Source organism: Desarmillaria tabescens (genome assembly GCF_030435595.1).
Source record: "Desarmillaria tabescens strain CCBAS 213 chromosome Unknown EV420scaffold_2, whole genome shotgun sequence".
Taxonomy (NCBI): Eukaryota; Fungi; Basidiomycota; class Agaricomycetes; order Agaricales; family Physalacriaceae; genus Desarmillaria; species Desarmillaria tabescens.
Genome location: NW_026848301.1, coordinates 176,734 through 194,633, shown reverse-complemented (window position 1 = coordinate 194,633; position 17,900 = coordinate 176,734). Strand labels below are relative to the sequence as shown.

The following is a 17,900-nucleotide window of genomic DNA, read 5'->3' as shown; positions in this document are numbered from 1 at the left end:
AAGCGCGATGTTTCATTTCTGTGCGTCGTCCATAGCTTGCAATACATTTATTTCATTTAATTTTCGCTGCATGAACTAGAAGGACATCCTGTCGGGGCACTGAGACGGCATGAATGAGCATGGGAGGTACGTGTATGAGAGTATAGTACCATACTGATTTAGACGAGTCCATGGATGGTATATCACCATACTCCCTATGCATGTGCTGACTTACTGACGAGGGTTGGTACTTCCTTGAAACGCGAAAGACGCAGGAAGCTCCCTGCGCATGCATTCGGTTAGAACGATCGCGAATTCATGGAATTTGTCAAGTTCACATCAGGCGAATCTGATTGATCGTGGGAGCCGGAAGCAAACATACAAACCCATTCTTCTTTCTACCTACTATCATCAAACCAACCTGCCTTTACTGAAGTCGCTTGCACACTGTACTAACTGCATCTGTCGATATCCGTACTCGGAACTTTTATGACACACGAGGCGGTCGCGTTTGCTGTTAGGTTCTCGACTGCTATTTACTAGGAAGCACGAGCACTATGCTCCGGCGAAACACCTGTCAACTTGTCCTGCGTCTGGCGTCTAGTCTTTCACAAATCACAGCTCTCATCCTCGTGCTGTCGTGAGACTATCCGAGTCCCTGAAATAATAATAAATAAGCTCGATTTCCTCCCATCCTGGCGTTATCCTCCTCCCCGAGACTTGGTCCCCCGTCTTGTATTCTAAAGCATACCTGGTATTTCTAGATGTCTGACATCTGTCTCCAGTGCAAGCAGCAGTCGAAGCGCAAAGGCTACCAATTCTGTTCAACGAAATGCACCGATGCGGCGGCAAAGAACGCACCTCATCTCATCAGGGTTCCCAAGGATCACGTCATGTACAAGGATGGTACGTTGCATCTGCGTCTACATCTCTATTTGGTTCTGAACGTCGCGCCAGTTGCCAATTCCTTCAAGGATACATGGGATCACAACGCCGGTTCTTGTCCCGTTATTGACCGCATTTACTTGATCACTTGGACACCTGGTATGCGCTCTTCTTTCGACAACTATCGGTGGGTGCAGTTCTATGGCAACGAGATCATTGTTCGCGTATGATACAACAGGGAGTCTGTCGCGAAGAAACTGAAGGGCAGGAAGAAGCCCAAAGAAGTCAAGCGCTTCCGTGCTGAGTCACGTACTTGCCTCCTGGGAGACCCAGGGCAGTCGGCATCGTTGTGCAATGACTGGAATTGTCATCTCTGCAGGGCAATCGAGACTGGGTTCGCGTCTACGCTTCAATACAAGCGTTGTCTGGTGTATAACGGCCAGTTGTAAGTCCTCTCACTGTCTTGTTAATGCGTTGGATGTGAACACTGATTCCCTCTGGCAGGGAATCATGTCGTTTCGGAGGCGGGATCTACATGGCACCGGCCTCCTCCAAGCACGTGAATTAACTCTCAGCGTACAAATTCTTTATACTGACTGATTTTCATGGCCGTCAGGGCGTTCAACTATGCAGCCAACGCTGGCTATGGCTCGCAGTACAAGGCTGTGCTGGCAACAAGAGTCACCCTCGGAGAGCCGCAACAATTGGTCTGGGACGAGAACTACAGACTTGTGCCAGACACAGGCTACGATTCCGTGAGCGTTACTTCTCTTCATCTCGCGCGTGTGCGGCGGCGGCGCTGATGTATAACCTTCAGGTTGAAGCGCGCCCTGCGAATGGCGGGCCCACTGAACTCGTTGTGTACAACCACAATGCTGTTCGTGCAGCGTATCTTCTCATTCTGAAGAGTAGATGAGTGACCAATCTTATACATATGTCTCTTTACACCCGTCATATTATTTACATTGGAATTTCGTACCAATCCATATCCTCGCACTTTGTATATTGGACACGGCAGGCTGGCATGCTGACGTCTATAACACGTTTCATTGGACAAAATTTTCGGCGCCTGTCACGCTGAAATACCGTGCAATCCCGTTCATTCTCGTGCAAAGTTGTGAACCACATTGCAGTGTCTACAAGCCATCTAACGTCTTAGTATCCAACCAAGGCGGGATTATTCTCTCTTTTCAATAGCCACATTTGCTTACTGAGATGTTCTGTTGAAAGGTTGGCCTTGTCCATGTATTCTTCCACCTCTTCCTACGGATCTGATATGGAATCGACTCAAACTCATCTTTGCTGTAATCCCTTGGCACCTATGACTGTGCTTTCATGTCTCTGGTTCTTGTTCTTATTCACAACGACCTCGTCATCAGACATGATGACTTGAGTGTGCGCTTGTCGTTGCGGGTATTATCTAGCATTTCCACGACGACTTCCACCAGAATCTCCTGTATTACAATATGAGAAAGCATATTAGTAGGAGGATTACGTTCAAGGAAGGAACGTACGAGAGAGTTGGGCACCCTTATAATTCAAGCACCATCTTCTTTGAAGGAATAGTAACACGCGAAAAGAGAGCAATGGCTAAGTAAATTTGATAAGTGTCGGGATTCCAAACCCAGTGATGGAGTCAGGCCGAAGAGAGCTGAGATCGAAAAGATCATATATAGTATTGTCTCGCCGCTCGTGAAGCTCGTGAGTGACTAGCGAAGTCAGTGTATTTAAATTTTAATTCATTTCCTATACACGGCACGTGGATGCGAATTAGCGGCTCTCGGTATCACGACACCTTGTCTGTTACTTGAAAAAAATAGACCGGGTTCGTCCAGAACTTATTCAATTATGGTTACGTAGTTTCTTCGCTAAAATTAAAGAGGAAAATCAGAATTTATTTTGATTCAAGTTTGGTGCAAAACATACTCGCAGCCGAAAGGATGTCTTGTCAGTCAATCCGTCGCCGGTATGTGAGATTGACGGGAAGTCGACAGTGTCAGAGGACTGAGATAGGGGAGAATTATAGTCGTGATTGCTTGTTGTATCGGCGGGGTAGAGTGCGGGGACAATAGTGTATACCTGTGTACTAAGAAGAGTCAAGAATCCCGAGTTGTTACCTGGAAAAGAGCACATTAGTGTAAGAAAAGTATGTCAGTTACAGAAAATCACCATAGCCTGAAGGTAGGTAAGCAGGAGAAACCGGATCTGTCAGCTGCAACATCTCTTCACGAAAATTGGCCCATATCACTGTGCAGTAAATTAAATAAAAAGGTGGAAGATCACAAATGTACACACTTACCAGATAGGGAGAAAATGGCATCATACATGTAAGCCGAAACCAGTATCTGTACTTCGGTGTCGTCGTTGTCGCGCAGCTCTCTGTCGTCCCGAGACAAGATGGAAAAGACCAGCCTATACCACCAACGAGCAGTATTGAATGACGAGTCCGTCAGTGGATCTGGGGCACTATCGCCTTTGCAAAGTCAAACGATGTGGGTTTCGCACTCTGTTCGGAAGTCGACTATCCCTGCGAGTTTCGACCTGGCAAGCTCAAGAAGACTGGACCAAGATGAACGACTAGTTTTGTTTGGATTGGGAATGTCGGCCTGGAGACTAGGTAGAGTTTCGTTGTGGAATACAGCAAGCTGGGCGGATAGGGAGGGCGAGTGTATGGTGTATTCTTCTGTAGCATCAGAGGGGACCGCCCCATAGTCGGCGAGGAATGGACCGTACTTGAATTCTGAGCATCGTTTGTACGGTATATAGATGTTTGGTATATAGTTGCAGTGTCCATAAAGAGCCGATATTGGTCGTGGCTTCAGGTATATCTTGACGTCGGCCATGGAGTGTTTGACTCGTGTGTCGTAGGAAAACCGAGACGGACTTAAAATGTGCCGCCGACAGGCCCAAAACAGAATGAAATTCCCACGGGTACCACATTCTAAACGCGTCCGGCCACTCTTCGAAACCGCAATGAGCTACTACCTCTTCAAAATTTCCAAGTCTGCATCGCCCAACGATCAGAACTTTTAAAGCGTTCGAGGAACCTGAAAGGCGAACAAACTGCGAGTATCCGGCTCTTTTCTGTCTGTGGGACAGTGAGCCATAATCACTGGTGGTTATAGGCTGAAGCTTAGGTGATCAAGCGCATGGGTATGCATTTGGGTCCTAGCTTAAGTTTTTCTTCCGACGCTAAGAACTGTTATCCAGGTTTCTGTACTACTGCATCATCAACATTCTCCACCACAATACTACCCAAAGACTTCGAGCAAGCCATCAAGGCTGCTGCCGAAATCTCAATGGGAACCGAAGTATCCGACTCTGACATTGCTCACGTCCACTCCCTCTACGACCAAGTTATCTCCATCTCCGCCTATCGAACGCAACCCTCAGAGTATTCTCCGGAACCGCATGAATGCCATCGCATACAACCTTACCGTCCTTGTCGGTGAGCTCGTTGGGGCCCGACTCATCTCCCACGCCGGGAGCCTCACGAATCTTGCAAAGCACCCAGCGAGTACTGCCCAAATCCTTGGAGCCGAAAAGGCCCTCTTCTGCACGCTTAAAACCAAGCATACCACGCGTCTCTCATTGGCCAGGCTCACCCAAAATTAAAAGGAAAAATAGCGTGCTTCATGTGACCCGCACAATTACTTCTCCCAATGAGCATGCATCATGCATCATGCATCAAGGTTGGTAGGAGTAGTTTATTTCTATTTACCCGAGCTGTATCAGCGCAGATGGCCAATCAATCTAGTCCTCTAGTCTTACAACACTGCCGCATACCCGCAAAGACATCTGCCTCGTGTGCCGCAAATGCCCAAGTGCAAAGACTACCAGTTCTTCCCTGACAGATGCACTAACTTAGCTGCGAAGAAAGCGCCTCAGCTCATGAGGGTGCCAAAGGGGCACGTCTTCTACGAGAATGGTGAGTAGATCCCTCCTTACTACCTTGATTGTTTCTTATATCTGTCTGTTGCTAGTCAAGAAGATGTTCGCGAAGCAGTGGAACGATCAGAGGCAGAATCTGCCTACAGTTGCGAAGATTTACCTCATCACTTGGACTGCTTACCAGCGCTCATCGTTTGAGAAGTATCGGTACGTCGACACAGTCGAACTAGATTCCTCACTAACAATCTTCGCAGCGGGAAGGCGGCTGAGATGCGCAAGATTGGAAAAGGCAAACCGAAGGAAGTCAAGTGCTTCCGCTCGGAGAGACGTGCTTGTAGTCTCAGCGACAAGAAGCGATACAGGTTGTGCAGGAAGTACAACTGTCGGCTCTGTCCCGCCATCCGGACTGCACTCAGGTCAAGCTTGGACTATAAGCGCCAGATGGTGATGAACAACGCGACGTGACTTACCTGGTCTGTGCGACGTCACTTGGGTGACTGAATTTTTGTAGGACTGGCGTTTGCTTTGGGGTTGGGTTGTACATGGCGCCCTCGTCCAACAAGTACGTGCATGGCGTTATGATCTTTCTGGCTTCTGACTATGCATTATTACGGCATTCCAATACGTCTCGGGAGGCTCAGAGTACCTCACTGTTCTTGTTACGAGGACTGTGCTCGGAAAGATGCAGTTCATCAAGAACGAACAACACCGCAGGCTCTCACCTGACAAGGGATATGATTTCGTGGGTTCAATTTTACTAGCAATGATGTTACCTCATCCTCTATCAGGTCAAGGCAAGCGCTCAAGGTGGTCCGTTAGAGTATGTCACGACGCAGTTCGTCCTGCGTATCTCCTTATGATCAACAAATGCATGCAGCTATCGGATTGACTGCAGACACTCTACTGTACTGTTTCAATCGATAACTTCCATTCAAGGTCTGTTTTTACTCCAAAGAGGACGATTCCTTCCGCCAATTGCACCATGGACAAAGTTGTATGGGCTCATTCACCCCTACATCAATATGTATATATCAAAAGAAGCCTTCACCGCTGTCAAGATGTCATTTCCGTCCTTGATGTCCAAAGAATACGCTAGCGGAGGAGGCGATGTACGTAGGTGAGACCGAGGTCACTTCACTTCAGTGATAAACGCCTGATAAACAGATCTCAGAGTTCGGGCGGCATATAATAACCGATGAATTTCCATTCGAAGTCAATGAAACAGGCGCTACACCGATCGATGCTGTAGTGCGGTCTTCAAGGTTCTCATGACTTGATAGTTCATCACGGATTTTGCCCCTCGAACCCTGCGGTAGGCCCTCTTTACCACAGGACGTTCAAATCCGATGCAACGTGTGCAAGGTGATACAAAAACGATACACTCTTTGTCAATGGATTATGGCATGCCTCTAAGCGCCCCGAAACCAACACATCCTAAGGTAATCTCAACAATTTCAATATCTGACGGACCTATAGCATGGCACCGTCGCTTGAAGGGTCAACATGTATCAAGCGCTCGTGGGGCGTCGTTCGTACACGCGGCCAATTCATGCAGTGATAGGTACTGGGCGACTGGACAGGAGGGGGAAGCCCTACTTAAAGCTCCTTCGCCAACTCCCCGGTGCATTTCCACATGGCTAACGATATCTGCCTAGTGTGCGGGAGTGCTCCTAAGCGACAAGACTACCAGTTCTGCTCGCAGAGATGCACCAAGGAAGCTGCAAGAGATGCTCCACAGCTCATGAGGGTTCCTAAGGGGCATGTTGTATACGACAATAGTACGCATTTTCTTCATATCTTTCCGTATGCCCGTCAAAGTGACTACAAGCTCTTGGCTAGTCACGAAGCTTTGGACCGAGAAATGGCACGATCCGACCATTCCATGCCCCTCCATCGCAAAGATTTATCTCATTACTTGGAGTGCTGATATGAGGACATCCTTCGATGCTTATCGGTACTTCAGCAGTCTCCCGCACTGCATGCTGACTGACCTGTTGCAGTGAAGAAGTTGCAAGAAAGAGAAACATACCTGATGACAAGCCGAAAGAGGTCAAGTGTTTCCGCTCTGAGAAACGTGCTTGTAGCCTCGGTGACAAGAGGTCAGATACTAAGTTGTGTTGGATGTCCAACTGTCGGCTCTGTCCCGCCATCCGGACTGCATTCAAATCGAGCTTGGAATATAAACGCCGGATGGTGATGAACAACGCGACGTGAGTCTTCCTGTTCTGTGTGACGTCGCTTGGGTGACTGAATTGTTGTAGGATTGGCGTTCGCTTTGGGGGTGGGTTGTACATGTCGCCCTCGTCCAACAAGTACGCATATGGTGTTATGATCTTTCCGACTTCTGACTATGCATTAATAGGGCAATCCAATACGCTGTGAATCTCTCGGAAGGCTCAGAGTACCTCACTGTTCTCGTTACGAGGACTGTGCTCGGAAAGATGCAGTTCCTCAAGGATGAACAACACCACAGGCTCTCACCTGACAAGGGATATGATTCCGTGCGTTCAATTTCATTAGCAGTGATGTTACCTCATCCTCTATCAGGTCAAGGCACGCGCTGAAGGTGGTCCGTTAGAGTATGTCACATACCGTAAGGACGCAGTTCGTCCTGCGTATCTCCTTATGATCAACGAACGCATGTAGCCACGGCTTTCCACGAGAATGAATGAGATTGCACGGCATTTCAACGTGACAGACACCGAAATTTTTGTCCAATGAAATATGTTATAGATGTCAGCAAAGCCAGCTTGCCGTGTCCAGTATTCAACGCGCGAAGACATGCATTGGTACGAAATTCCAATGTAAATAATATGACGGGCACAAAGAGACAGATATATAAGACTGGTGACTCATCTACTGCTTCAGAATAAGAAGATACGCTGCACGAACAGCATTGTGGTTATACACGACGAGTTCAATGGGCCCACCATCCGCAGGGCGCGCTTCAACTTGAAGGTTCTACTTCAGTGCCGCTTCACGTGCCCGAGACGAAGAGAAGTAACGCTCACGGAATCATAGCCTAGGTCTGGCTCAAGTCTGTAGTTCTCGTCCCAGGCCAATTGTTGCGGCTTGCCAAGGATGACTCTTGTTGCCAGCACAGCCTTATACTGTGAGCCGTAACCAGCGTTGACTGCATAGTTGAACGCCCTGACGGCCATGAAAACCAGTCAGTATAAATAATTTGTACACTGAGAGTTAATCATTCACGTACTTGGAGGAGGCTGGCGACATATAGATCCCGCCTCCGAAACGACACGATTCCCTGCCAGAAGGAATCGGTGTTCATATCCAGCGCATTAACAAGACGGTGAGAGGACCTACAACTGGCCATTATACACCAGACAACGCTTGTGGCGAAGCGTAGACTCGAACCCAGTCTCGATTGCCCTGCAGAGATGGCAATTCCGATCATTGCACAACGATGCCGACTGCCCTGGGTCGCCCAGGAGGCAAGTACGTGACTCAGCACGGAAGCGCTTGACTTCCTTGGGCTTCTTCCTGTCCTTCAGTCTCTTCGCGACAGACTCCCTGTTGTATCATACGCGAACAATGATCCCGTTGCCATAAAACTGCACCCACCGATAGTTGTCAAAAGAATCACGCATACCAGGCGTCCAAGTGATCAAGTAGATGCGGTCAATAACGGGACAAGAACCGGCATTGTAGTCCCAAGTATCCCTGAAGGAATTGGCGACTGGCGCGACGTTCAGAACCAAATAGACGCAGACGCAGGTGGAACGTGCCATTCTTGTACATGATGTGATCCTTGGGAACCCTAATGAGATGAGGCGCTTTGTTTGCCGCCGTATCGGTGCATTTCTTCGAACAGAATTGGTAGTCTTTGCGCTTCGGCTGCCGCTTGCACTGGAGACAGATGTCAGACATCCAGAAGTACCAGGTATGCTTCAGAATACAGGGCGGGGTACTAAGTCTCGAGGAGGAGGACAATGCCAGGATGGGAGGAAAATCGAGCTTCATATTATTTCGGGATTCGGACAGATGACAGCACGAGGATGAGAACTGTGATTCGTGAAAGACTAGACGCCAGACGCCCTCAGTAAAGGCAGACTGGTTTGATCTAACCCCGCTTACGCCACAATCAGATTTCCCTGAACTATTGAATCCAACCACCGCCACCAATACCAGATAACGAACATGTCACTTGGACAGAAGTGGACGAGGCCATCAGAGGAGCGCTATGGTGCGCATCACCTAAACACCGCTACTTTTGTGCAAGACTGGACTTCTCACGGTATTTCTTATTCCTTAAACAGAAATGCTTCTATTGATGAAAAGGACAAAACTGTTAGACAGATTGTTCAAATTCCAAAAACTGAAGGAATAATATTAATTTTTTGAACATCCAATTTTGCACCGTAACACCAAATGGCAGGAGAACGTAACATACGTGGGCCTTCACATACTGTCACACTTTTTTCGAAAAAAAATATTATTTCGGAAATCGACTTTTCGGAAGATTTTGAATTTTAGCAAAAATCTCTGCCCAATTTTGCCCCTGTCCAAAAGTGGTGCTGACTAAGCGACGCGCACTATAGGTCGCCGGTGTGATTGAGAACTACATAGCGGTACCAAATATTTATACTCAGTCTTACCGAAGCGCGCCAGCACTGAAAAGGGAAGACGAGTCGTTTGCTCTTACTTTTCTTGCCTTCGACTCTTATCGTCCCTAGCAGTTATGGGTAAGGAATCTGATCATTTTCAGAAAACACTCACTTAACTTATGTTTGCAGGATACGCACTATGGCTCATCCCGTCCCCCGAGGAATACAAAGCCTGGGAAAAGCTCATGGAATTCCGACCGCTTCATTCCTCAGTGAAACCTGATTCTAAATCATATCCCTGCTTTGCTCCCCATATTACGCTCGCCACATTCGCCAATTTACCGCCCACTCTTGATATAGACAAACTCCCTATCTACGACCTCAGGCCTCCTGTGATGAAGTTCGAATCATGGAAGCGGGGCGACACGTACCTCGGTGCTCTCATCATCAAGCTATCCAAGCCTCGCGAGCTTGAGCGCCTTCATGGAGTGATTACCGACTATTTGAATGACCTCAGCGCTGAGTGGAAGAGTCGCAACTTCCCGCACATGTCGCTCTTCTACGTCGATGAGCCACAAGAACGGCTTAAATTGGAGGAGGGTTTGAAAGACTACAAGCAGATGGGGACTTTTGGCGACAGTGGGGATCTGGACCTGCACAGCCGATTCACGGGAACGGAGGTCTGGCTGGTCGATTGCACATGTTCAGTTAGGCAGTGGAAGGTGATGGAGAAGAGGTCACTCTCCATATCCAGGCTCAGAGAGCTTCGTTCCCGCCACACAGAATCCATCACCTTTCCGGTACTTACCCAGGATGTGGCGACCACTGCATCACGACCCACAGAGCCACAAAAGCTTCACCCTAGCGAAATCACAAAGCAGGAGGACCCCTCTCCAGGACCCCGTCGCGAATGTCAAACGCTCGACACCATGCCAGTACCTACCCAGGCTGGTCCTGCACCTGCGCCTACACCTGCTTCTGTGCCCGACCCACAGATAACGAAACAGCCTTTATCTCAACCACAGTACGCTACGTCGCCACCCACGGAGAAGAGCGTCCTTCCAACCAGGAGCCCTTCTCGTTCTACACCGAACTCATCGAAGACAACTGCTCTTCATTCACGCTCACCTGGGTCGTCAATTCGAACAGCGAACAACGTATCACGTCCCAAAGAGCCACGAAGGCGTCGCCCTAGCGAATCATTTTCATCGCCATCTCCATCTGCCCCTGCAACCACCTCGATCTCGGATGCTCCGAAGACGCCTATCTCGCCCACATACACAGTGCAACGCACACAGCCAACACGCCACAGCCAAGCAGAACTATCGATAACCGCTATGGATGTTGATCCACCACCTGTAGGAGCTGCGCCGCATCTTTAACGCATCTAGCTGACATGACGGGTCAGTGGCCCAGCTACCTAGCGACGAGCTATAGTCGTTCGCATACCCCAGTGCTGATTTTTTTCCCTTATATTCATAGCCCTCCCCAGCAGGTTCCCCTTTACTACGCATCTAGATTCCGTAGATGAAGCATAAAAACTATGTACCAGTATCATTGTGGATAATATCGACTTGTAGCAGTGTTAACATACAAAATCAGAAGCCCGACTTTGACTCTCGTTACTTGCAGGTGATAAGAAAGCGTCTTCGGCATAAGATAGGTTTGCAGCAGAGTATCAATGAGAACAAGACATTGGAATTGTACATGTATGACAATGAAATAATATAGGTGTCTTCATTACTTCGCTATGATGAGGTACGCCGGACGTGCCGCGTTGTGGTGGAATACAACAACTTCGGTCGGCCCAACAAGGGGATGCGCCTCCACCTGTAACAACAACTGTTATTCAATCAATGCACCTCAAAAACCGAAATTCATGCTCACGGAATCGTATCCCTTATCCGGCTGGAGCCTATACCAATTGTCAAAGACCACCTTCTGCGCGTTTCCCAAGACTTCTCTCGTTGTGAAGACTGCTTCGTATTTAGATCCTGAGCTGCCGTTTTCCGCATACTGAAATGCCCTAGGGACATGTGCATAAGATGAGGTCCGTGAAAAACTTGGTGGTCATGTACTTCGAGGACGACAGGGCTATGTATATACCACGCCCGAACCGAGCTCCTCGTCTTTCGAAGCAGTCAGCCCGTCGAATAGGATATCTATACTGATATCTACGACTCATGACAGTCCTTGCATGAGGCGCTTGTTGTCGAGAGTCTTTCTGAAACCCGTCTCGATGGCTCTACAGAGGCAGCACTGTGGTGTACTACACAACTTGATTGTTCAACTCTCCCGGATCGCCCAGTAGACACATGCGCACCTCACAGCGAAAGCGCTTGACTTTTTTGGGTTTCTTGTTGCCTTTGATCGTGCGAGCGATGTTCTCCCTGCCGATGTGTTAGTTAGATAGTACGTCCAACGAACGGTACAGAGATCCCACCGATAGTCGTCAAAAGACTTTCGGAGGCTTGGTGACCACGTAATCAGGTAGATTCGATGGGCGAAGTCCCTTATTCCAGTCCCAGTTTTCGCCAAATGAGGTCGCAACTGGCCAAGTATTCAGTCGAGTGAGGGCGAGGAGCAGTCAGGAAGAGTGTACCATCTTTGTATATAACATGGTCCTTGGGAACTCGAAGGAGTTGTGGTGCTCTCTTTGCAGCCATGTCCGTGACAGCGTTCCGAACAGAACTGGTACTTGTCCCGTTTTGGGCGCTTCTTGCAGACTAGACATATTTTGTTCGCCATATCAGTCCCAGGCTGAACGTCGGCAGAAAGCGTAAAATTCCCAGTCTGACTTATGAGAAGAGGAGGGGCGAAGAGCAGATGGTCTGTAGTTGCAGATTTAAGTCGCAAGTTGACAGTCATGCTGAAGAGACGAATGTGATTCCGACAGACAAGGTTAGGCGCTAGCGATATGCTCCCTTCACCAATTCACAATTTCATCTGTTTGTTTGAGAGCCAGGAAGCCCCAGTTTACAGGAGGTAGGATCCGACCTGAAGCAAAACAGAAACGAGGCATGTCCAGCCTCCTTGCGACAATTCACTTTCCTCAAAAGACATTTCTGAGGTTGTGAATTCTCCGAAAGAACGTGAAAGATAAAAGGTGCCGTCGTGTAGTCCTCTTGTATTTTCGAGCCGATTCTCGATGCATAGTCGGTCATCAGAGAGCCGTAGTGAGGCGGAAGATAGATAGATACGATAATTGGTAGATGGCTACCAACGGGTGTCACATTCACCAGACTGGCAGCGAAAAGAACAATGTCGTCGAGTCGGAAGAAAGGAGAGCATAGCTTTCTTATTCACGGTCAACACCCCCATCCACCCCGGTCATAAAGCTGGCGTGAAGAAGGGTTAGCCTTGAACGAAACAGGCGAAAGCACAAGCGGCAGTTACCGAAGTACTTGACGCGAACTCCGTGTCGTCCTGCAAGCTGCAATGGTCAACTGGTCCCAGCCATTCAAAACGCGGCTTTGAACATGCTCTCAGATACGTAACACTACCATACTTGAAGCTTGCTTGACGCTGACGCCTCTGCCACATATGGGTATAATTCTGATTTTTGTTGAGAATTCCTCAGGACTGACCCACATTTTCTAGGATACGCACTATGGCTGGTCCCATCGAGTACCGAATTCACTGCCTTCTCTGAATTCATGAAATTCCGCCCCCAGTCATACACACTAGACTCGCACTCTCGCTCCTACCCCTCCTTCGACCCACACATCACCCTCGCCACCTTTGATGTTCTCCCATCCTCATTCAACCTCGACGCCATCCCCCTCGACAATCTCAGCCGGCCCGTGGCGTCCTTTGACTCGATAAAATGCGGAAACAGCTACCTTGGCGCCCTCTCTATCAGGATCTCCCAATCCAGCAAGCTGATGCGCCTCCACGAAGCAGTCACCAGGCACCTCAGTACTCTGAACATTCAATGGAAGAGCCGTAGCTTCCCTCACATGTCGCTCTTTTACGTTGACGAGCCGGATGAGCGAAAACGCCTCGAGGCCGAGCTCAAAAGCAGCGGGCGGATCCAATCGTACGACGGGGGCAGATGCCTGAAGTTGACCGCCAACCCAACCAGCACACAATCAGCACAAGTGAAGAGATTTACTGGGGCAGAGATTTGGTTGGTCGACTGCACGTCGCGTTCGGTGAAGCAGTGGTGCATGATGAAGAAGAGATCTTTGGTCTTCCCCGCTTCCCGGCCACCACCACCAAAGAAGACAGCCCCGAAGAAGCGGACAGCCGCACATACTACCCCCCACAAAAGACGTGCTCACCCTGAATATCTCGCTGTGCCACCTAAACCTCGCCACCACCGCCGCCGACCTACCTCTCCTAATCGTAAGTGCATCTCACAGGTTTTGAGTACGATTGTGTTCTTATATCCTTTGACATAAGGACTCGGTTGTCTCGCGGTCATCTTGAGATGGTGGCGGGGGCGTTCATAACCTATCATTCGGACTCAGACTGGACGGTAGTGCACCCACTGATCGTTTTGTATTCCTTGATGCTGTCGGCTATGTATTCAATTCCTCTTGCACAACTCACTGCGAACCATATCATGGTCCAGTTTTTAATTCAACACCAGTCAGGTTTCTTATCAACAGTCAGCCACTCATCTTTTCAACTTGGTGCGGGGCAGCCAGTCACGTTTTAAACACATACCACTTGGACAGTGCTTTGCAGGCCTGTTTACAAGTCAGTCCCAACGCAGCTCTTCAAAGTACAGGACGTTCAAATGCGGCGTGTGCAAGGATGATACTTCGTCAATTGATTGTAGCATGCCTCTAAACACCACGAAACCAATGAGTGTGCGCTTGTCGTTGCAGATATCATCTAGTATTTCCTCGACGACTTCCACCAGAATTTCCTGTATTACAATATGACTCGAGAGCATATTAGTAGGAGGATTACGTTCAAGGAAGGAACGTACGAGAGACTTGGGCACTCTTATAATTTAAGCCCCATCTTCTTTGAAGGAATAGTAACACGCGAAAAGAGAGCAATGGCTAAGAAAATTTGATAAGTGTCGGGATTCCAAACCCAGTCACCACCCAGTGATGGAGTCAGGCCGAAGAGAGCTGAGATCGAAAAGATCATATATAGTATTGTCTCGCCGCTCGTGAAGCTCGCGAGTGACTAGCGAAGTCAGAGTATTTAAATTTGAATTCATTTCCTACACACGGCACGTGGATGCGAATTAGCGGCTCTCGGTATTACAAAACCTTGACGTTGTTACTTGAAAAAAAAAAAACATAGACTGAGTTCGTCTAGAACTCTTCGCTAAAATTAAAGAGGAAAATCAGAATTTATTTTGATTAAAGTTTGGTGCACGACATACTCGAAGGGGTGTCTTGTCGGTCAATCCGTCGCTGGTATGTGAGATTGACGGGAAGTCGACAATGTCAGAGGACTGAGATAGGGGAGAATTATAGTCGTGATTGCTTGTTGTATCGGCGGGGTAGAGTGCGGAGACAACAGTGTATACCTGTGTACCAAGAAGAAGTCAAGAATCCCGAGTTGTTACCTGGAAAAGAGCACATTAGTGTAAGAAAAGTATGTACAGTTACAGAAAGCTCACCTACAGCCTGAAGGTAGGTAAGCAGGAGAAACCGGATCTGTCAGCATGCAGCATCTCTTCACGAAAATTGGCCCATATCACTGTGCAGTAAATTAAATAAAAAGGTGGAAGATCACAAATGCACGCGCTTACCACATAGGGAGAAAATGGCATCCATACATGTAGGCCCAGACCAGTATCTGTATTTCGGTGTCGTCGTTGTCGCGCAGCTCTCTGTCGTCCCGAGACAAGATGGAAAAGACCAGCCTATACCACCAGCAAGTAGTATTGAATGACGGTTCCGTCGGTGGATCTGGTGCGCTATTGCCTTTGCAGAGGCGAACAATGTGAGTTTCGCACTCTAGCCGGAAGTCAACTATCCCTGCGAGTTTCGACCTGGCAAGCTGAAGAAGACTAGGCCAACATGAACGACTTGTTTTGTTTGGATTGGGAATGTTGGCCTGGAGACTAGGTAAAAGTTCGTTGTGGAATAGAGCGAGATGGGCGGATAGGGAGGGCGAGCGTATGGTGTATTCTTCTGTAGCATCAGAGGGGACCGCCCCGTAGTCAGCGAGGAATGGACCGTACTTGAAGCTTGAATTCTGAGCGTCGTTTGGATGGTATATAGATAGCTTGGTATATAGTTTAGAGTGACCATAAGTAGCTGATATTGGTCGCGGCTTTAGGTATACCTTGACATCCGACATAGTTAAAGGCAAGTTCAGATTCGAATAAGGGCATACCCCTTCGGTCCGAGTATCCGTGTCAGTGGAACTATCACGTGCTCACATCGCGTCTTTCAAATCCAACCTGAGTTCTAACCACCATGGGCGTCGCCGGCCTCTGGCCACTGCTGGACTCGTCGTCAAAGACAATCTCACTTGCCGCCCTCTCGCTAACAGGGTTTACCAACCCTCACCGTGGTTACCGCCTGGGCATCGACGCGTCCATTTGGTTTTTTCACGCTGACTATGGGAAAGAAGGGGAAAATCCTCAGTTACGAACTCTATTCTTCCGGTGCGCTACCCTGCTCAAGTACCCCATACTACCGCTATTCATCTTCGATGGACCCAAGAGACCAGATTGGAAGAGGGGAAAGAAGATCAACAAGACGGCGAACAAGCTAACGACAGGCATGAAAGCTATTATTGAGGCGTTTGGCTTCGAGTGGCGAACGGCGCCTGGAGAAGCAGAGGCCGAACTAGCGTATCTCAATGCTACTGGCGTCATTGACGGCGTTCTCAGTGACGACGTTGATACCTTTGTCTTTGGCGCACGCACCGTTGTCCGGAACCCGTCATCTACCCACTCCAGCGACGAGAAACGAACACACGTACGCGTCTGCACCAATATAGAGCCCAGTAGGGCCGACCTCATCCTCATTGCCTTGTGCTCAGGAGGTGATTACTGCGAAGCTGGGCTACCTAGCTGTGGCATCAAAACAGCCTATGCCCTCGCCCGTGCTGGCCTTTCCACATCTCTATACAAAGCCGCCACTACCCTTCCCCGTCCTGAACTTCCTGCATTTCTGACCACCTGGCGCACGGAACTCAAAGAAGAGCTTCGCACCGACTCACATCGATGTATCGGCCGCAAGATGGTTTTGTTAGCCAAGTCGGTACCAGAGTCATTCCCCAACATCGACGTTCTACTCGCGTATACCCACCCCGTCACTTCTCGTTCAGAGGGAAAGCCCGATTATTACGTGGATATCTCTTGGACTCGCAAGGAACCTCAAATACCTGCCCTAGCTGGCCTCTGCGAGTTCTACTTCGAGTGGGGGATTCAAAGAATTAATCATCAAGCGATTCAGGAACACTCATATGGCCAGGGCATTGCTCTCCATGCACCTTGCGACGATATATCCTCGATGATGACCCAGAACAGGTGTTTACCCTGTTCAGTGGGGATCAGCCGGTCCCTGGAGATGGGTGGATGAAGAAGATACACTCGAAGCGGGAACACCACTCGACCGACAAAACACTCGAGTATCGTGTCGAGGTCGATCCTACTGCTCTGGTGGCGTTAGCAGAGGCGGGAGTGAAGGGTATCCGACGACCCGGATGATGAAGAATGGGAAGTCAGCGGTGACGAACAGGATGACGAGGATAGCAAGAAGAAGGGATCCGTAGACCCGCTTGAGCCCCTTCGGCTGTGGTTGCCAGCCGTGCTTGTGCGGCAGGCCAAACCGGAGCTTGTTAAAGCTTATGAGGGAGTACTGAGGAAGAAGCAGGAAAAGAAGACGCCAAAGGGCCGAAAGAAAAAGGGAGAAGAGCTGAGTGGTGATGAGAAGTCCAAATCGAAACCTAGGATCAAAAAGAACGCTTCGACGGGTAAAGGACAGGACCTCAGGTCGTTCTTCCCATCTCAGAAATCAAGCACAGCAACGGCTCTGAAGGATTCGCCCATAGCCAATGCTGCGTCTGCTACCATCACTCCTTCCTTGCCATCTACCTCAACGAAAGTAACTGTCTCTCGTCAGCCGCGACCATTTCCAGCATCATTTAGTGATACCGATGATGAAGATGACGTGCTGCATGTTGCACCACCTAATCATGATGATGATGACAGCCTTATTATCCTACAACTTTCCTCCTCCGATGAAGCCCCACCTCCTTCACGCAACCCTTCCCCCGAACCTGGATCTAGCGGACCCAGTGACGACGATAGCTCCCCTACGAACAAGAAGACGAGGAACGAGCGCCCCAGTCCTGCGCGCCGGAAGAAGACAATTACGAATAGATGGCGACGACCGGTAAATCAGACGTCATCGAGATTTCGTCCTCTTCGGAGGAGGAAGATGTTAAAGCAGAGATCAAGCAGAAGGCAGTACCGCCAGCACATACACACCCCCTTCTTGCTGCTCGTGCACGCGCCAGGCGCTGATATACGATCTTAATATTTATCATGTATTTCCTACCAATTTCCTCGCCATCTTCAATGTTAAATAGCATGAATAAACAACCCATACACATATACAGACAGAGTGTTTGTGAGAGAGAGGTATTGAGACG

At 49.0% G+C, this 17,900-nt stretch overlaps 10 protein-coding genes across 10 annotated transcripts; 5 read left to right on the top strand and 5 right to left on the bottom strand.

Annotated features, from left to right (window-relative positions):
- Window positions 1-608: 608 nt before the first annotated feature.
- On the top strand, window positions 609-1,802 carry EV420DRAFT_425918 (uncharacterized protein). Its single transcript, XM_060482054.1, has 5 exons — window positions 609-885; window positions 937-1,051; window positions 1,103-1,309; window positions 1,481-1,619; window positions 1,682-1,802. Exons 1-5 carry the CDS (start codon window positions 744-746, stop codon window positions 1,778-1,780), a joined length of 702 nt encoding a protein of 233 aa, XP_060338014.1. The 5' UTR covers window positions 609-743; the 3' UTR covers window positions 1,781-1,802.
- Window positions 1,803-2,702: 900 nt separating this feature from the next.
- Window positions 2,703-3,707, bottom strand: EV420DRAFT_1635001 (uncharacterized protein; the record flags this gene model as incomplete). Its single annotated transcript, XM_060476395.1, has 5 exons — window positions 2,703-2,732; window positions 2,791-2,981; window positions 3,034-3,111; window positions 3,164-3,330; window positions 3,370-3,707. 5 exons carry the CDS (start codon window positions 3,705-3,707, stop codon window positions 2,703-2,705), a joined length of 804 nt encoding a protein of 267 aa, XP_060338013.1.
- Window positions 3,708-4,680: 973 nt separating this feature from the next.
- EV420DRAFT_1259323 (uncharacterized protein) lies at window positions 4,681-7,401 on the top strand (the record flags this gene model as incomplete). The annotated part of the gene is made up of 6 exons (XM_060466949.1): window positions 4,681-4,792; window positions 4,848-4,962; window positions 6,756-6,965; window positions 7,017-7,067; window positions 7,118-7,256; window positions 7,303-7,401. 6 exons carry the CDS (start codon window positions 4,681-4,683, stop codon window positions 7,399-7,401), a joined length of 726 nt encoding a protein of 241 aa, XP_060338012.1.
- A 210-nt stretch (window positions 7,402-7,611) lies between these two features.
- Window positions 7,612-8,504, bottom strand: EV420DRAFT_1758006 (uncharacterized protein; the record flags this gene model as incomplete). Its single annotated transcript, XM_060480536.1, has 5 exons — window positions 7,612-7,716; window positions 7,767-7,905; window positions 7,970-8,020; window positions 8,080-8,286; window positions 8,338-8,504. The coding sequence occupies 5 exons, from the start codon at window positions 8,502-8,504 to the stop codon at window positions 7,612-7,614; spliced, it is 669 nt and encodes a 222-aa protein (XP_060338011.1).
- A 995-nt stretch (window positions 8,505-9,499) lies between these two features.
- EV420DRAFT_1254133 (2',3'-cyclic-nucleotide 3'-phosphodiesterase) lies at window positions 9,500-10,066 on the top strand (the record flags this gene model as incomplete). Its single annotated transcript, XM_060466754.1, has 1 exon — window positions 9,500-10,066. A coding segment is annotated over one exon (567 nt), but the record flags the coding sequence as incomplete, so codon positions are not given.
- Window positions 10,067-11,024: 958 nt separating this feature from the next.
- On the bottom strand, window positions 11,025-11,669 carry EV420DRAFT_425557 (uncharacterized protein). The gene is made up of 4 exons (XM_060482051.1): window positions 11,644-11,669; window positions 11,399-11,589; window positions 11,208-11,346; window positions 11,025-11,150 (listed from the first exon to the last, which is right to left on the bottom strand). The coding sequence occupies exons 2-4, from the start codon at window positions 11,503-11,505 to the stop codon at window positions 11,061-11,063; spliced, it is 336 nt and encodes a 111-aa protein (XP_060338009.1). The 5' UTR covers window positions 11,506-11,589; window positions 11,644-11,669; the 3' UTR covers window positions 11,025-11,060.
- Window positions 11,464-12,158, bottom strand: EV420DRAFT_425513 (uncharacterized protein). Its single transcript, XM_060482050.1, has 4 exons — window positions 11,923-12,158; window positions 11,764-11,870; window positions 11,644-11,710; window positions 11,464-11,589 (listed from the first exon to the last, which is right to left on the bottom strand). Exons 1-4 carry the CDS (start codon window positions 12,052-12,054, stop codon window positions 11,566-11,568), a joined length of 330 nt encoding a protein of 109 aa, XP_060338008.1. The 5' UTR covers window positions 12,055-12,158; the 3' UTR covers window positions 11,464-11,565.
- Window positions 12,159-12,468: 310 nt separating this feature from the next.
- On the top strand, window positions 12,469-14,623 carry EV420DRAFT_1742831 (uncharacterized protein; the record flags this gene model as incomplete). Its single annotated transcript, XM_060480063.1, has 5 exons — window positions 12,469-12,496; window positions 12,533-12,673; window positions 12,921-13,667; window positions 14,013-14,137; window positions 14,167-14,623. The coding sequence occupies 5 exons, from the start codon at window positions 12,469-12,471 to the stop codon at window positions 14,347-14,349; spliced, it is 1,224 nt and encodes a 407-aa protein (XP_060338007.1). The 3' UTR covers window positions 14,350-14,623.
- Window positions 14,624-14,965: 342 nt separating this feature from the next.
- EV420DRAFT_1634995 (uncharacterized protein) lies at window positions 14,966-15,593 on the bottom strand (the record flags this gene model as incomplete). The annotated part of the gene is made up of 2 exons (XM_060476394.1): window positions 14,966-14,987; window positions 15,040-15,593. The coding sequence occupies 2 exons, from the start codon at window positions 15,591-15,593 to the stop codon at window positions 14,966-14,968; spliced, it is 576 nt and encodes a 191-aa protein (XP_060338006.1).
- A 119-nt stretch (window positions 15,594-15,712) lies between these two features.
- EV420DRAFT_1625887 (PIN domain-like protein) lies at window positions 15,713-17,772 on the top strand (the record flags this gene model as incomplete). The annotated part of the gene is made up of 4 exons (XM_060475988.1): window positions 15,713-16,662; window positions 16,692-16,933; window positions 16,959-17,416; window positions 17,629-17,772. The coding sequence occupies 4 exons, from the start codon at window positions 15,713-15,715 to the stop codon at window positions 17,770-17,772; spliced, it is 1,794 nt and encodes a 597-aa protein (XP_060338005.1).
- Window positions 17,773-17,900: the final 128 nt, after the last annotated feature.

Bases quoted from the DNA above. Each gene is read 5' to 3' on its own strand.
- EV420DRAFT_425918 (XM_060482054.1), top strand. From the start codon at position 744: ATGTCTGACATCTGTCTCCAGTGCAAGCAGCAGTCGAAGCGCAAAGGC. The intron at 886-936 runs GTACGTTGCATC...ACGTCGCGCCAG, and splicing joins TCACGTCATGTACAAGGATG to TTGCCAATTCCTTCAAGGAT. The intron at 1,310-1,480 runs GTAAGTCCTCTC...CATGGCCGTCAG, and splicing joins CTGGTGTATAACGGCCAGTT to GGCGTTCAACTATGCAGCCA.
- EV420DRAFT_425557 (XM_060482051.1), bottom strand. From the start codon at position 11,505: ATGAGTCGTAGATATCAGTATAGATATCCTATTCGACGGGCTGACTGC. The intron at 11,347-11,398 runs GTACATGACCAC...ACATGTCCCTAG, and splicing joins ATAGCCCTGTCGTCCTCGAA to GGCATTTCAGTATGCGGAAA. The intron at 11,151-11,207 runs GTGAGCATGAAT...TTGTTGTTACAG, and splicing joins CGGATAAGGGATACGATTCC to GTGGAGGCGCATCCCCTTGT.
- EV420DRAFT_425513 (XM_060482050.1), bottom strand. From the start codon at position 12,054: ATGTCTAGTCTGCAAGAAGCGCCCAAAACGGGACAAGTACCAGTTCTG. The intron at 11,871-11,922 runs GTACACTCTTCC...ATACTTGGCCAG, and splicing joins CCATGTTATATACAAAGATG to TTGCGACCTCATTTGGCGAA. The intron at 11,590-11,643 runs GTGCGCATGTGT...CAAGTTGTGTAG, and splicing joins TCAAGCGCTTTCGCTGTGAG to TACACCACAGTGCTGCCTCT.